The 15,913-nt window shown below is 33.3% G+C and overlaps 1 protein-coding gene across 9 annotated transcripts in view; it reads right to left on the reverse strand.

The window, feature by feature from the left end:
- Nucleotides 1-15,913, reverse strand: part of STRBP (spermatid perinuclear RNA binding protein) — a 179,982-nt gene that overhangs the window by 102,431 nt on the left and 61,638 nt on the right. For 8 of the 9 annotated variants that reach the window (XM_074293014.1, XM_074293009.1, XM_074293005.1 and 5 more), the window contains exons 2-4: nucleotides 11,596-11,767; nucleotides 7,171-7,391; nucleotides 2,014-2,179 (exon numbers count right to left, since the gene is read on the reverse strand). In XM_074293014.1, the coding sequence (XP_074149115.1) occupies nucleotides 2,014-2,179; nucleotides 7,171-7,391; nucleotides 11,596-11,598 (390 nt within the window). In that variant the 5' untranslated portion in view covers nucleotides 11,599-11,767. The remainder of the gene's footprint in view (nucleotides 1-2,013; nucleotides 2,180-7,170; nucleotides 7,392-11,595; nucleotides 11,768-15,913) is intronic. The other variant, XM_074293012.1, reaches the window with a different exon arrangement.

Here is a 15,913-nt window from a genome sequence, read left to right on the forward strand (position 1 = left end):
CTTCCCTTCTCTGCAATTCCATTTCCTCATAACTAAAAAGGAGAGAATATGTGCAATCCCTACCTCACAAGGCTATTGTGGGGAAATTGTTCAGTGACTCTTAAAATGATAGTTATCATCCTGGAAAACCTTCAGTCTTCCAAGCTTTCCAAAGATTTAGTGATAATTTTAAGTAGACTCGAATAAATATATATTTAAGCATCATACTAAGTTCTGGAGAAACAAGGATAAAAAGCTATATAATCTGTCAAGGAATTTAAAATGCATTTAAGTTTACTTTGAATCACCCCATTAGTCCTTCCAGCTTTATGGAGCCCACAGTTCTATGAAGTTCATGCCAAAAGAATTATTTGAATAAAGTTTGGGTTGTGGTTTGTTTATTATACACATATATATATATGAAAAATTAAGTATAAATATCTCAATTTTCATCCTTTATGTCACACAGCTAAGCTTACAGATCTATACTTTAAAATTTGGGGTTTTTTTAAAGTCTGGCTAATAACCACATTATTTAAATGAAACTGTTTTCTTCAAAGTTACGAATGACCTCTTAAATGCTAAATTAACCTTTTCTCAATCTTTATCCTTTTCATATCACTGCTCTTTCCTGATCTTCCAATCTATCTGACTGTTCCTTCTTAAGTCTTCTTTATTAGATGTTTATCTAGGTTGTACCACTAACCTTGAAAGTTTCCCAAGAGTGGGTCCTAGGCTTTTTCCTCTTCTCCCTCTATATTTTTTTCACTTGATCTTATCTGCTTTCATACTTAAAACTATGAACTCCATTCAATTCATTGTCAGAAATGAGTAGGCTACTAACCCTTCTGTTGACCTCCAGTCTCACATCACAAACTACTTATCAGACATCTTGAACTGTGTCATGTAGAAATTTTAAACTCAGTATGTGCAAAACTGAACAAAATCTTTTCCAAAAAATCTTCTCCTCTTCCTAATATCTCTATTATTGTTCATATCACTACCATTCTCCAGTAATCCAGGCTCAGCACATAGGTGTTATCCTCAATTTCCCATTCTCTCAACCCCTCCCCCCTCCAAAATCTGGTGCCAATAAATCTTGGCCAATAAATCAATTCTATCTTCAAAGGATCTCTCCTATACACCTTCTTCTTTCCTCTAACACTGCTACCACTTTGGCACAGGTCCTAATCATTTCACACATGGACTATTGCAAAAACCTATTAGCTAGTCTCCCTATCCCCCTTCAGTTTATCCTCCACTAAGCTATCAAAATAGCCTGAAATCCTACTATTCATTAAAATTCTGTGGCTCCCTATTACCACTAGGATGAAACAAATCCTCTGGCTTTTAAAGTCTTTCATTACCTAGCCTCCACCTATTTGTCTACCTTCTTTCACTTTATTCCTCTTCACTTCTCTGTAATTCAGGCATCAGGTACCTTACCATTCCTCCAATTAGACAATGTGTCTCCTGACTTCATCATATTTTCACTGGTTATCCCTCACGACAAGAATGTTCTCCCTCCTCATCTACATATCCTGCCTTTCCTGGTTTCCCTTCAAATCTCAGCTAAAATCCCATCTCCTTTATATTAAAAAAAAAAAAAAAAAATTAAAGCCCTTCCTGGTGATCCTTAATGCAAGTGACTTCTCTCCAAAATTATCACAAATATTACTTATATACAGTGTATCTTTAAAATCTTAGTGTGGTTTCAAATTGTTATTATTTAAATCCATAAGTTTAATTAAACTATTATAAAGCTTAAAATTACAGTGACTTTTGAGTCATTTTGAATATCTTATTTGTATAAAGTAGTTTGCATGCTGCCTCATTAGACTGTTGAGTTCCACAAGAGCAGGAAATGAAAGGGGAGGGGTGTTTGCTTTTCTTTTTTTCCCCCAGAGCTCAGAGCTCAGCACAGTGACTGGCACATAGTAGATGCTTAACAAATACTTTCTGACTTGAATGGACATTTACTACTTTTACCTATGCAAAGTCTATCTGGAGGGGTAATTTTACAACAGAACTCACCTGAATTTGAATAGGAAGATTGTCTTTGACAGTATGTAATAGAGTTTCCGTGGGTTTATCTTTGCACATCAGAACCAACTCAAGGTCCATATCATCTTTTATCAGCAGGCCTTTTGCAACTAAGCCAATTCTCATTACACCACAGAGTGTCCGGCCACCTTGATCCCTTTTAAAAGAAAATTTTGAATGGTTATTTCTACACAAGTATACTAGGCTATTTCACAGTTAAATATACAACTAAGGAGTACGTATATGAAGAATAAAATAAAAGAATAAAAAGAGCAAAATAAAATCCTAAAAATTCTGCTTTCCTATTAGTATGGCAGCAAAGAAAAATGTTACATGCTTTGTATGGAGGAGGAAATCAAGGCTCCAAGGTAAACAAGTGACCCAAGATACAGCACTTTTATAAATTTAGTGATTAGTACAGAAAATATAGCAAATGATCTTGGATAAGTTATTTAACCAGTCTGGGCCTCAGTTTTCTCACCTGAACAATGAATTTGGTCCTTCCAGGCCTTTATATTCTGAGATTGTGTGAATCAGTAACTATGGAAATCATTGCAACCTCATAACAGTTTAGAACTCCTGAGAATCTCATTCTACAGAATTAATACTTTGGGGAAAGAATTACTATTTTCACCTTTAAATTATAATGAAAATGTTAGGTTTCTTCTCTACTATTACAATTGTAAAAAATAAAAAATAAAAAATAAAAAAATAAAAAATTAAGGTGCTAAGTAGAAAACACAAGACAACTGAAAGAGTTTCTAGGACTAAGGACCAAAACATCTGAGTTCTGCTTCTTTCACTAACTCACATGATGATCTGGGACAAGTCATTTTATTTCTCTTGGTCTGGTTTCCCAAATATCTAATGAAAAGGTTGAAAGAACTAATCTCTTAAGATCTCTTTACTCCAAATTCTATGATACCACAATTTGTTACATAAGGTTATGGAGACAGAAAATGACAGACAGAACACAAAATGACAATGAAGTACAGCACTGTTTTTTTGGTCCTATTTAGCTATAAAAGTATATGATTCTAAGACTATTTTGACCTATTGAACAGATTACACTGTGGGAATATTAAATAGAAAAGAAATGCTTAAGACATGGTTCTTACTCTCAAGAGAAGCTAACTGGGAAAACAAGGCATAAATCAAGTTACTTTAACCTCTTTGAGACTCAAGTTTCCAATCTATTAAAAAAGCACAATACTTTGCACTACACATCTACTGTGAAAAACTGTTTTAACAATGTTTTAACAATAAATCAAAGATAAGATATGGCATAAACATCAAAATCTGTAAGAGTTTAAAGAAGAATATAATCAATGTGGGTTAAAACTATGGAGGAAGGTCTCCTAAAGAAGAGGATACTTGACTCATTTAAATGAAGAAAGTATTCCAAGGGGAACTGTGGCAAGAAATAAGAACACAAGCCAACTAAATCTGGACAGACAATGACAGGCTGAAGCAGTGATCTACAGTAGAAAGACCATTTGATTTCAGGTCAAAAGATGTGGGGTGAACCCCTGCTATATTTCTTACTTTATGGCATTTCCATTAAACAAGCCAATTCATTTCCCTTCTCTATATCTCAGTATTCTCCTCTATTTAAAAAAAAAAAAAAAAAAAACTGAACATTATTTTTTCTAACACTAAATCCATGATCATAGGAGAGATAAAAAGTTGAAAAGCAAGACTCTAGGAATATTGTGGAAGAGCAGCTGAATACTAAATTAAGAATGTAAATTTTATCCCATGTACAGTGAAGGTAGTGTAGTGGAGAAGTGTAAAGGTCCGGGCTAGCTCCTCTGAAGGGCTCAGAATAAGTCTTAAGACTACAGTAATGAGCAAAGCTCCTAATATTATTCTGCCAACAACATGCAAAATAAATAAAAAGGACCAGAGAGAGCGCTTATAAGGCTCTTATGAAATGTCAATGTTTCAAAGACTAATGATACTGGTAAGGGATACCTGTAAGAGGCAAAATGCATCATTTTAAACAAAAGATCTGAAGAATTTATGAAGATGATTCAAAATTTCCCAACTGAGGAGTCTTCAAAACCTCCAAACCAGAAAGATTTGTTAATTCTAAACTGCTTTATCATTAAAAAAAAAATATATATATATATATATATATGACAATAAACTCTTAAGCAATTAGCTTGTTTGTTCAAAATAAAAAAAGATGATTCATTAATCTTGTATATGTTCTTGCTGATCTATGAAAGCAGGTCTTTTCTCCAGCAATGAACAGTTATAAAATGTTTCACTCTTCAAGAGAAGAGATTGGAGATGATGTCTAAATATTTAATTGTTCTATAGTCACTCCTAGTTATATAACCAAGACAGACAAAGGGGTGGCATGAATAATCCACAATAGCAATTAATGGAGGAGGAAGGGAAATTATTTGATTTATTAAAAAAACATTATAACTTCATCACTACCCCCACAAATTTACCTTCCTATTTTGATCAGATGGTAAAACTAGTTTACAAGTCATCTTAAATGAAAAACAGAATCTCAGAATATTAGAGCTGAATATTTTAAAACACCAAACATTCAGAATGTGATCACAGAACATAAAAATATAAAAACTATAGCATGTTTGAATAGTGTTCAGAGTTAGAAACTGCATTAATGATTCAACAAAACATTTATTAATTACTTAATATGCTTAGAGCACTAAGCACCAAAAGATATAAAAATGAAATTCACACTCAAGTAAAGATATAACATATGTACATATAGTAACACAAAATGAAGAATGAAAAATACTTGAAAAGGATAAAAAGTTATTCAGGAAGAAAGAGGAAGAATATCATTTTTAAATACATAGCTCAAGAAAGGCTTCATGAAACAAAGAGTAATGTAATAGCATCTGAAGGAATGCTAGCTTACCTTGATATATGAGGAAAATGAGGCCCAAAGACATTAACTCATGGTCATATACTTAGTTAAGTTAGTTCCAGAGCCAACTCTAGCAAATTCCAATTTGTGGACATTCCTGGATTACCATTTCTGACTTTGAGTATAATAATGTTAGGGATCATCTTTGATTTAAATATTTACCAAATTACTCCATAAATTGCATTAATCATATGTGGCCAGTATTGACTTTATTCACATATCCAACTCTGTTACAAAGCCCAAAGTTAATTCTGAAGCCCATAAGCCTTTGAGAACCTTTCAGATACAGTGACTTCACCAAATTAAACAACAGTTACCTAGAGAGCTTTTCCAGAGTATGCCAGATTTGTTAAGAACACAGGCACTTACCTAAGTACATTCTAAATTTGTTTAGAGGTAGAACTGTTCAATATCCGTATCAAAGAAATAAAAAGACATTATTGAATGACTGATCTCATTAAGACCTCACATAAGTCCCAAGTTCACCAGAAACATTTTTAAAAGTCATTAGGTATTTTATTTATACTAGAAGGGTACTGAAGTACTGCCAAGGGACTGAAAAAAGTCCATATCTAACATTCTATATTATGTATTTTGGCCACTTATTAGGGCTATCCTAAAATCGAATGGATTGCTTCGAGAGAGGGAGTTGTTCCATCTCATTAAGTCTTCAAGTAAATGCTGAATGATCACTTGTACGGAATGACTGCAAAAGGAATTTACATTATGAAATGGATAACAGGAATCTTAAAGCCCATCCACACCAGTGATTCTAAGACAATACCAAATATAATGTATCTTCTCCAAAAATAAAGCTATCAAGTAAAGAAAAACTCTTAGTTTAACAGAAAGGGACCATAAGGCCTACAATGTTGTATTATGAAAGGTACTAAAAGAATCTATTCTCAAATATAGAGAATTTTAATTGATCCAATGATTCTGAAAAGGAATGTTGAATTATGCTAAGAAATAATTTTAAAACATTCCTACCCCAGAAATCTCATGGCTAGAAAGTCAGACAAAAATTAATTCTCAAATACGCCTAATATTTGTAGTAGTACTTTTTCTGGAAATCAAACAAACTATAAACCAAGTAGATGCCTGTCAATTGAGGGATGGTTAAACAAACTGCAGTAAAAGAAAATAATGAAATATTACTGTCCTTTTAGAAAAAATAGCATGACATATACTTTCAGATTCAAATGAAGTGTTGCTTAATTTTGTTGAACTTTTTTCTTTCTCGGGTTTTTGTTTGTTTAGACAAGGGGACATATTCAGAAACAAAGGTAATGTAAAGGAAAGAGACTGAAAAAATTTTAAATTCTTTCCCACCAAATTTCCAAATTTATTTTATTTGAAGAAACAGAATAAGCAAAAAAAAAAAAAACCAAAAAAAAACCAGAAAAGCAATACAAAACAAAATGAAATAAAAGAACATTGTTATGTGCCCAGCAGACCATAAGGGAGAATTCAAAATACATAACCAATTTAAGAATATAATACCAATTTAAGAAAGCATATATATATATATATATGGAAGAAATTAAATTCTTAAGTGTCCATCTTGTTCTTTACTTCCTTGTAAATTGTTCTTTTGTTATCTACTGTGCACTTTTTTCCCCCTTTCATGCTCCCGCAAACAGGCTATCGTTCAGAAAGGACATATTAATATATATTTATGTGTATGTATTTATATATACATGTGAACACACATACACACACACATACTCTTCTATCTCCCTTTCATTGCCCCCCCCCAAAGCAAGCTATAGATATTTATGTACATATATTTTTAAAATGTTAAAATTCTTAAAAAGTAAAAAGTGAAATACTATGTGGTCTACATTCAGTTCCTACACTCCTCTCTCTGGCTGGGTGGAGATGGCTTTCTTCATCACAAGACCATTGGAACTGGACTCAATCATCTCACTGTTAACGTCTCTTACTTTTCTCTATAAATTTACTTGCTTCTTAATCTTTGTCATCTCTTTTTTGGAATTTAGCTTTAATTGTCATTACAATTATAATAAACGTTGTCTCTTGACTTAAGAGATGGATCTGAGTCTGCAAAATCTTTTGAGATACTTCATGATGACATTGACCTAGAACCCAAACATTTTGGGGTTCCTCTTGAAACCTAACAGACCAACTTCCATATCCAATTATTTCCTAGTTACACTCATATATGTCAAGAAACATATTGCACAGTAAAGCATTATAAAAATCGATTCACTTACTTGGCAGAGTTGTCTCCAGCTTCATCCTTTTTCACATCTACATCTCCCTCTGTTTTCCCAGATTTACTCATTTCATCCATCCAATCTGAGACATGTTTAAGAGCACATTCAACAGTGGATACCATATTCTGAACAGCTTCAAGTTCCTCTGGAGATGGATAAATTGTTGAATGTTTCACCATAACATGGCGATCATCATTAGCAAAAGATCTGATAGATCTCTGTTAGAAAAGTAAGGGAAGGAAATGTTACTAGGTTGAGATATTAAGAGAAGTTTCCAATACTATATAGTTTTATGACTTACAAATAGTAGGCAGCACCAAATCTCATAAATGCAAAACTAGAGGCTCACAAAAGCAACAGTGTTTTTTTGGATCAGAACCATGGGGCTAACTCAAACTTCTGATCCTTAAGGCCATACACCTCTTCCTCCTACAATGCATTGCCTCTTGAAAATTTCTGGATTATAAGGATTAGTCCAAATGGCATTTTAAAAATTGCCTCTAAATATGAACAGCTGTCAAAGAAAACAACAAACTTAAAAAAAAAAAAGTGAAAGAATGTTCCAAACGACTAAAAATTCTAAAAATACTATCACAAACAAACCTTGGAGTTTCATCTCAACCAAGCAAATTGGCAAAGATTGAAAACATAAGAATAGTGACATACTAATGCAGCACTGTTAGTGAAGCTATAAATTGGTCCAAAGATCCAGTAAAGAAAAAATTAAAGCCATATTAAGAAAATATCCAAACCCTTTAGCAGAGGTGTAGATCTATGCACCTATACCTCAAAGGAGATCAATAATTTTTAAAAAGGTTTTATATACATCAAAATATTTATATCAGTACTTTATGCAATAGCAAAGAACTAGAAACAATGCCCATTAATTGAGGATTGGCTAAACGTTATATAAAAACTTATAAAATGTAATATGATGATATATTACTTTACTGTAAGAAATTACAAATCTGATAAATGCAAATAATCATACGAAAACTTATGCAAATTGATGAAAAGTAGAAACAAAAAAACAAGGATTAAAATAATAATAGTATTGATAACTGGATATTATGTAATTATAACAATTCTGAATGTGAAAGTGCATATGTTAAACTTTTTTTGCTTAGTTCTGTTAAGCTAGAGTTTTTTCCCTGTTTTTCTTATTTGTTATTAAGAGATGGTTCTCTAGGAAGTAAAGTACACTGGGCAATGTAAGCATTTTTAATATCAAAGTTATCAATAAAACTATGAAAAATAAAGTTTGCTAGGGATGGGTGGAGTTTAAAAGCATTTAATTTATCTTTTAATTTTTCAAAAAGTTATAGAAGACTTCTTATCATCATCAGTTACTGAGAAGGGATAAGAGAAGTCCATTTTATATTGGGCTAAAATTTATAGAGAAAGAGCTCAAACTGGTCTGAAAGCAGTTTCAAAAGCACTAGAACAATTACTTAAATACATTGGTGGGGGGGAGACTAAGGTTGGGAGGGAGGGAAATTCCAACACAAAGAAGTTCTTTTTTTTTTTTTTTTTTTGGCTGAGGCAATTGGGGTTACGTGATTTGCCCAGGATCACACAGCTAGGAAGTATTAAGTGACTGAGGTTAACTCAGGTCCTCCTGACTTCAGGGCTGGTGCTCTATCCACTGCACCACTAGCTGCCCCACACAAAGAAGTTCTAACAAGAATTTCTAGTATGATACTCTTTATAAGCTAGACTTGCATATGGACCAATTAAATGGGGTACATGTTTGTCATTCCAAGACCAGATCAATTAATTGGAGATGCCCATTACTAAAGTCTGATCAGAATAATTTAGTCTATGGAAGTGTTAATGGTCAACAATCTCCATCATGAGAACCCATAATAAAAAAAATAAGTGATCCATGAAACATTAAAAATGTTATCTACTAAAACTGAAGCCATCTACAGTAATATGAAAAAATGCTCTAAATCGCTAATTGATTCAAGAAATACAAATTAAAATAACTCTGAGGTATCATCCCACATCCTTCAGGTTGGCTAGATTGATAGGAAAAGATAATGACAATTGTTGGAGGAGATGTGGGAAAACTGGGACACTAATGCATGATTGGTGGAGTGGCAGAATGATACAATCATTCTGGAGAGCAATTTGGAGCTACAGGCCCAAAGGGCTATAAAACTGTACATACCCTTTGATCTAGCAGTATTCTCTACTGCATCTACCAGGGAAATCATAAAAAAAGGAAAAGAATCCACATGTGCAAAAATGTTTGTAGCTCTTTTTGTGGTAAGAATTGGAAAATAAATAGATGCACATCAATTGAGGAATGGCTAAATAAGTAAGTTATGATATATGAAGGTAATGGAATATTATTGCTCAAAAAAATAAGAAAAAAAAAAAGGTAAACAAGCTGATTATAGAAAGGCTTGGAAAGTTTTACATGAACTGATGCTAAGTGAAACAAGCAGAACCAGGAATACATTGTATACAGTTAACCACAAGAATGTGCAATGATCAACTATGAACTATTGGTTCTTCTCAGTGGTTCAGTGATCCAAAACAATCCCAATAGACTTTGTACAGAAAATCCAATCTGCATCCAGAAAAAACTGTGAAAATTGAATGTAAATCAACACATCCTATGTTCACTTCTTTTTGCTGTTTTCTGTCCCATAATTTTTCCCTTTTGTCTGATTTTTCTCTCCCAACATGGATTCACAAAACAATGTATAATTTAAGAAAATAAACAATTTTTAAAAAGAAAATGTCATTTACTCACATCTGTAGAATGTTTTGAAGTATGCAGCGCACTTTCCTTACCATAATCTTGTTAACATAAAAATAAATCACTGCCCTTTTGACAGATGAAGAAACAATATCACCTGGAGGTAAAATGACTTGACCAGGATCATGATCAGCTAAGTATTGGAGCAGAAAGTACACTCAAGAACTCATGATCCAGATTTCAAAGTACTTCCCTCCACCACAGTGCAATTCATTATAATCCTTACAAGTTACAATTTATAACAGTTAAATACTATAACACTATTATTGCAACATAATAAATTAATTAGAACTGGCACTTTACAAAGCAATCTTGGGAGAGAAGCAGAGTATATTATCCCCATTTGTCAGATGAGGAAATTGCAGCTTTGTAAAGAGGTGAAGTGATTTTTCCAGGATCACAAGGCTAAAAAAACACAGCCAGGATTCAAACTACAATGGTTGTTCCAATAAACCTCTATGCTGCCCCTAATCAATATACTCTAGGACACAGTTAATATGATCTTTGTGCTTTTTACCAAGGATATAAAGATCCTAAAGTCTCTAATTCATTGTTGACTTAGAATAAGTTGATTTATAAAACGAATTTAACAACTATTTCCGAGAGAGAGAGAGAGAGAGAGAGAGAGAGAGAGAGAGAGAGAGAGAGAGAGAGGTGTGAAAGAAATGATAGCATTTTACAAATGCAAAATCTGAGAGGTTAAGTGACTTAACAAAAGTTCATGAAATAAGTCTGAAACAAGACTGAATATGTGAATATGACATCAAGATCACTATTTTCTGGACAATTCACATACTTGATAATTCTACCTCTGAAAAAAAGGTGTGGCTCTCATAAAATAAAGGAGAATGGTACTATAGTTCATACTGAACAAGCATTTAGTATGTCAAATATCAGTCATTGCATCCATGTACACACAGAACCCAGTACTTCTGTCCTTCTAGTATAAATAAACTACTAATCCTGCCCTTCGCTTCGGCTGTTTCTTACCCACTCCACCTGGGCACTATAGCTTCAGGTGCAAAGCTTCTCTCCATTTAATTGTGACAAGAGTCTAAGATTTGAGAGCAGAAGAAACTATCCCTTCTAACTGGCAAAGGATACATCTGAGGTCCAGGAAGGAAAAGACACTTGTTCATGGTCCTCAGACAATAAATACACAGTCTACTTCAGGGACAATGTTTGAAACCTTCTAGTTTGGTAGAACCTGGCAGAACTTGTGCTCCATGGACACAGACTTTGTGCCCAGGGACTTCTCTGTACCATGATGAAAACATCAAGGGAGGTACATGTTTTTAAAAGAAAAAAAAAAAATGACTTTGAAATAAAAGCAATTCATATAAACTATAGTTCAAGGTCACTTAGTTATTTGTAACAGTTTGCCAGTTTTATTAGAAAACATTATTTATGAACATTCTCTCATTTGAATTTAATAATTCATGGCCAGCAGGCTCACAGGGCTCCATTTTGTGGTTTAAAGAACTCTATAATAAATCATACCTCATCTGCTTTGCTTCAATAGCAGCACAGTGCCATCTTTGTCCTAGCACTAGAGCCAAAAAATTAACACCTTTTTCTAGTGTTAACTTATCAAATATCAAGTTAAAAAAAGACTTTGAATAAGATCTAGAGAATTAGTGAAAATTACCTACCATGATTTGCTAAAATGTTTTAGCTTCTTTTTTTCCGTTCTTTTTCCCTCTTCCTTGTTGTCTTCAATAGACACTGTTTTGTGAAACAGAACCTCCTCATAAGCCTTTTAGTCCCCTGACAGATTGAGTTAATGTGGCAAAGATGCCTCAAGAACTACTCTCTGGAAAACACCTGAAAAAGGAATAATGGGGGGGGGAGGGGAGAGAAGAGGAGAACAACACATCTTTTTTAAAAAGTTAAGTTGTGATTACTATCAAGTCTATGCCTAACTCAACATTATGCTACTAATTAAAAGGCAAAAGGTTTTAAGGAAAATCATGAGGCTTTTTGTTTTGCCTTTTAAAAAGCTCATAGGTACATGAAATGTAAGTTTTAGGGCATAATATGGATTATAATAATATGGGTTAATTCAATTAATATATTTGTACCTGAAAAGGTAACAGTAATAACAGAAGCATCTATATCCAATAAGTGCTTAGACAAGCTTGTATAATTTATCTCACAATTAACTTATGGAGTTAGGCGTTTTGTCATTCCCATTTTATCAATAATGATTTTTCTTACAATTATATAATTTCCTTACTGACATTTTCCTAAAATATTTTGCCTAACATATCCTTTTACAGCCCAACACCCCAACTTACTTTGCATCTGCTTATATACAGTTTAATAATCTACCCCACCTCACCCTATTTTCCCTCCTTCAAATCCCAATGTCCTTGGGAATAAGGATTCCTTCTTAAGAAGTTATGTCCTCACTGTTTTGCACATTAATAGATGCCTAAATGTTAGTTGAATATATCTCTTTACAAAGTGATTTTCTCACTTTGTAATCATGAGAAGCAAGCAGTACAGAGATTTTCATCCCCATTTTCCAGTTAAGAAAACTAAGACTCAGAAAATTGGAGTGATTTTCCCAAAAGCTACTTAGTGCTAGAACAATGATTTAAATCCAAGTCCTTTGACTCCAAGTTCAGAATTTTTCCCACTGCACCAAAGCAATCTTTTCTCTGGATTCACTTAATTACAAGCTAACACTAGAGAAATTTTATTTTGGCATTGGTATTCTCATCTATAAAATGGCAAAATAAAATAAGTTATTACCTCCTTATCTAGTTTCCCAAGAATGAACCAAAGTCAAGGTACTTTCAGCTAGATTAAGACCTAGATTTGTATAAATCTCTAAGATAATGTTTAAATCCATTAGTTCCCAACTCCTTTGCACTTTATTTTGTACAACCTTTGCAGGAACCAATTTATTCCATTGTTTAGAAAAATGTGAATATGTTGAGCATCTGTGAAGCAATTCTGAAATTATATATAATCCATGCGGTTTCCAAACAAAGCAAACCTAGAGAGTTAATACCAAAGTACAATAGGTGTTTCAGTTGCAGAGGTAGCAAAGGGAGTAATTAAAACTGTTTATCATCTAACTCAAAACATAAGGGAAAATTGTTTCCCTTCTATTTAAAATACTTGTCCATTGAAAAGATATTTACAAGATGAATACTAACAACTTAACCAATAGAAATAGCTGCTCTGTCTTCTGTCCTCCAAAGAAAGTCCATCTAGTTTTTCAGTGGATGTGGGTAAGAAATACAGTGTTTCATATGCCAAAGACACATACATAACTATGTCCAACTGATAAGCCAACTATGACCTACATGCAAAATTATATCATTACTCAAAATTCTTTGAGTTCAGCAAACTCACCTAAATTATGTTACTACCTAAGTTTAGTGATTTCAAAAGGTTCTAATAAAAGAAAGCTATTTAAATTAGTATTCTGATGATAATGAAGATAAAAATATAGTTAATAATAATCTTCATTAAAGTGCTCCTCTCCTCTCCCATCAAATCCTAGCTCAATTTCTTACTACCTTGGGCAAGTCACTTCACTTCTCTAGGTCAGAGTTTCTAAATCTCTTAACACAAAATTGGAGTAGATAATTTCTAAGGCGTTTTCATATCTTAAATCCTATAGTAAAAGACCACCCGGAATTTTTTGTTTGTTTTACTATTTATTGTGATGGAAAACAGAATGATCTTAGTATATAGAGCACTGGGCTCAGACTCAGGAAGACCTAATCATAAATCCCACCTCCGATGCTTAAGAGCACATCATTGTGACTCAACTGAGTCTTGAGACCTATGACATACACACTAAATTAGAGATGAGTTTCAGTTTGATCTGCTGGTATACAAAGCTTCCATTATTACCAGAGTTCTCTACAGTAATGAAATGCCATTCAATAACTCTAGTCATTGAAATTATTGAAATGCCTTCAATAATATTAATTTACTGATACTTTAAGACTAATTAGCTATTTACCCAAAACATTCTTAGAAAGAACACACCCCAAAAATTATTAATACAATTAAGAAATATGCAATGACTATTTGACCAGTGTTTTACTGCCTCTTTACGGTGATTTTATGTACATTATTATGGTCATATAAAAGCCATTAGGGAAAGAAAAAAAAGGGGCAAAAAAAAGGAATGGAAAATAGTACCTAAGTTGTACCCTTCAAAATAACTATTTATGTTTTATTGTAAAGGTTAATTAAGGTATTCCTGTGCCTGAATGTGTTATCAAGTTTTGTGATCCTATACAACTTTACAAAAGAAAGGACCTAATGCTCCCCAAAAAGGGAAAATATCTATGTCTGTTATATCTTCCTGAGACAAAAAAATGGATATCAAATACTGAAAGAAAAAAGTGGTACTTTAGTAGTACTTATTAATGTAGTTTATGAGATAAGGGTGGCTTTTAATTTTGTTGACAACATGGAGTGGGGGGATGGGATGGAAAGGGAAGCAAAGATACCCCAATTTTGTTAATAAAACTTCAGAAAATGCATCTTTTCTCATTTTAGCAAAAATGAAACCTACAATTTTAAAATATGCCTTCAATTCATAAAGTTGGAACACAAAGAATTTTTTTTTTTTTTAACTGTACTACAGACTACTACTAGAAAAAAATTTGCTAGGTCCTTCTGTAATATAACAATTTGATTTCTGGGCCTTTGCCAACACACTCTACTCTCTGGCAACATCCACCAGAGTTTGGAAACTGTTATTTGGGTCAGAAAAGACAAGTTGCTTTCTGGAGCTCAGTTCCTTCAGCAAAGTATGGATAATATAATTTCACCCTTTCAGATAACAGGGGACTCAACAGATTGTGTAAAGAGGGGAATAGAGGTTCAGGTCAGGTTGGGGAGTGGGAAGAGACAAAAACAAAGTTTATATGCCATTCAGGAGTAGGATCAGGCCCCTAGCTATGTCTAAGTAAAACAGGGAGATAGTCTACACTCACCCCCCCCAAAACAAATCACTATAAAATTTAAAGCATTATGAAAATAAAGAGTATTATCATTATTAACACACAAGGAAAAGAAATTGATATTTACACACACACACACAAAATCCTTTGAGACTTATGAATTAACAACATTCATGAGTTGGTGAGGAAAGAGAATCTGGTGAGGACACTGCGTATGACTGGGCTGGTCTCAATATACACACCATTCATTACTAGTTCTTCCACTCTTAAAGAGCAGTGCCTTCTAGCAGGCTGAAAAAGCAGCTACTATAGCTACTACATCTACTACGGCTAAGGAGCATGCAAAGCTCAGACCAATGGGAAAGAAATCAGACCGCTTTGAGAGTACTGAAAGCTTTCAACTGCCAAGTCTCCAGCATTATCTGGCCTTGTGATCCTGAAAAACACAACACTTATAATAATCCAAGAAAGGAGCAACAAAAGTGCTCAGGTTCTGATCCTAACATAAATCCAAAGTCAGATCTGGAAGATTGTACAAACCAAAAAATAACTTAATTATTTTAAAAAGGTTATTATGGTGACAAAGAATCTCAACACCAAAATCCAGACGAGAATGATTCCAAAACATATACAAGTTAAACCTCAAAGGAAAACATAGTTTTGGCATAAAGTCAACTAGATTTGAAATGAAAAGTTTAAAAGTTTTAAAAGTCTTTACCAATTAAATGAGAGCTCTCCAGAACCAAAAACCTGTACATATGTGATGATCTTGTCTATTCTCAGCAATACCATAATTCGAGGCAACACCAAAAGACTTGGGACAGAAAATGCCAACCACATCCAGAAAGAAAATTATGGAGACTGAATGTGGATCAAAACAGTATTTTCACCATTTTTTTGCTTTTCTTTCTAATGTTTTTTTCCCCGATTTGGTCTGATTTTTCTTGCACAATATGACAAATATGGAAATATGCTTAAAATCATTATACATGTTTAACTTATATCAGATTGCTTGCTGTCTTAGGGAGAGGAG

Source organism: Sminthopsis crassicaudata, chromosome 2 (genome assembly GCF_048593235.1).
Source record: "Sminthopsis crassicaudata isolate SCR6 chromosome 2, ASM4859323v1, whole genome shotgun sequence".
NCBI classification, from domain to species: domain Eukaryota; kingdom Metazoa; phylum Chordata; class Mammalia; order Dasyuromorphia; family Dasyuridae; genus Sminthopsis; species Sminthopsis crassicaudata.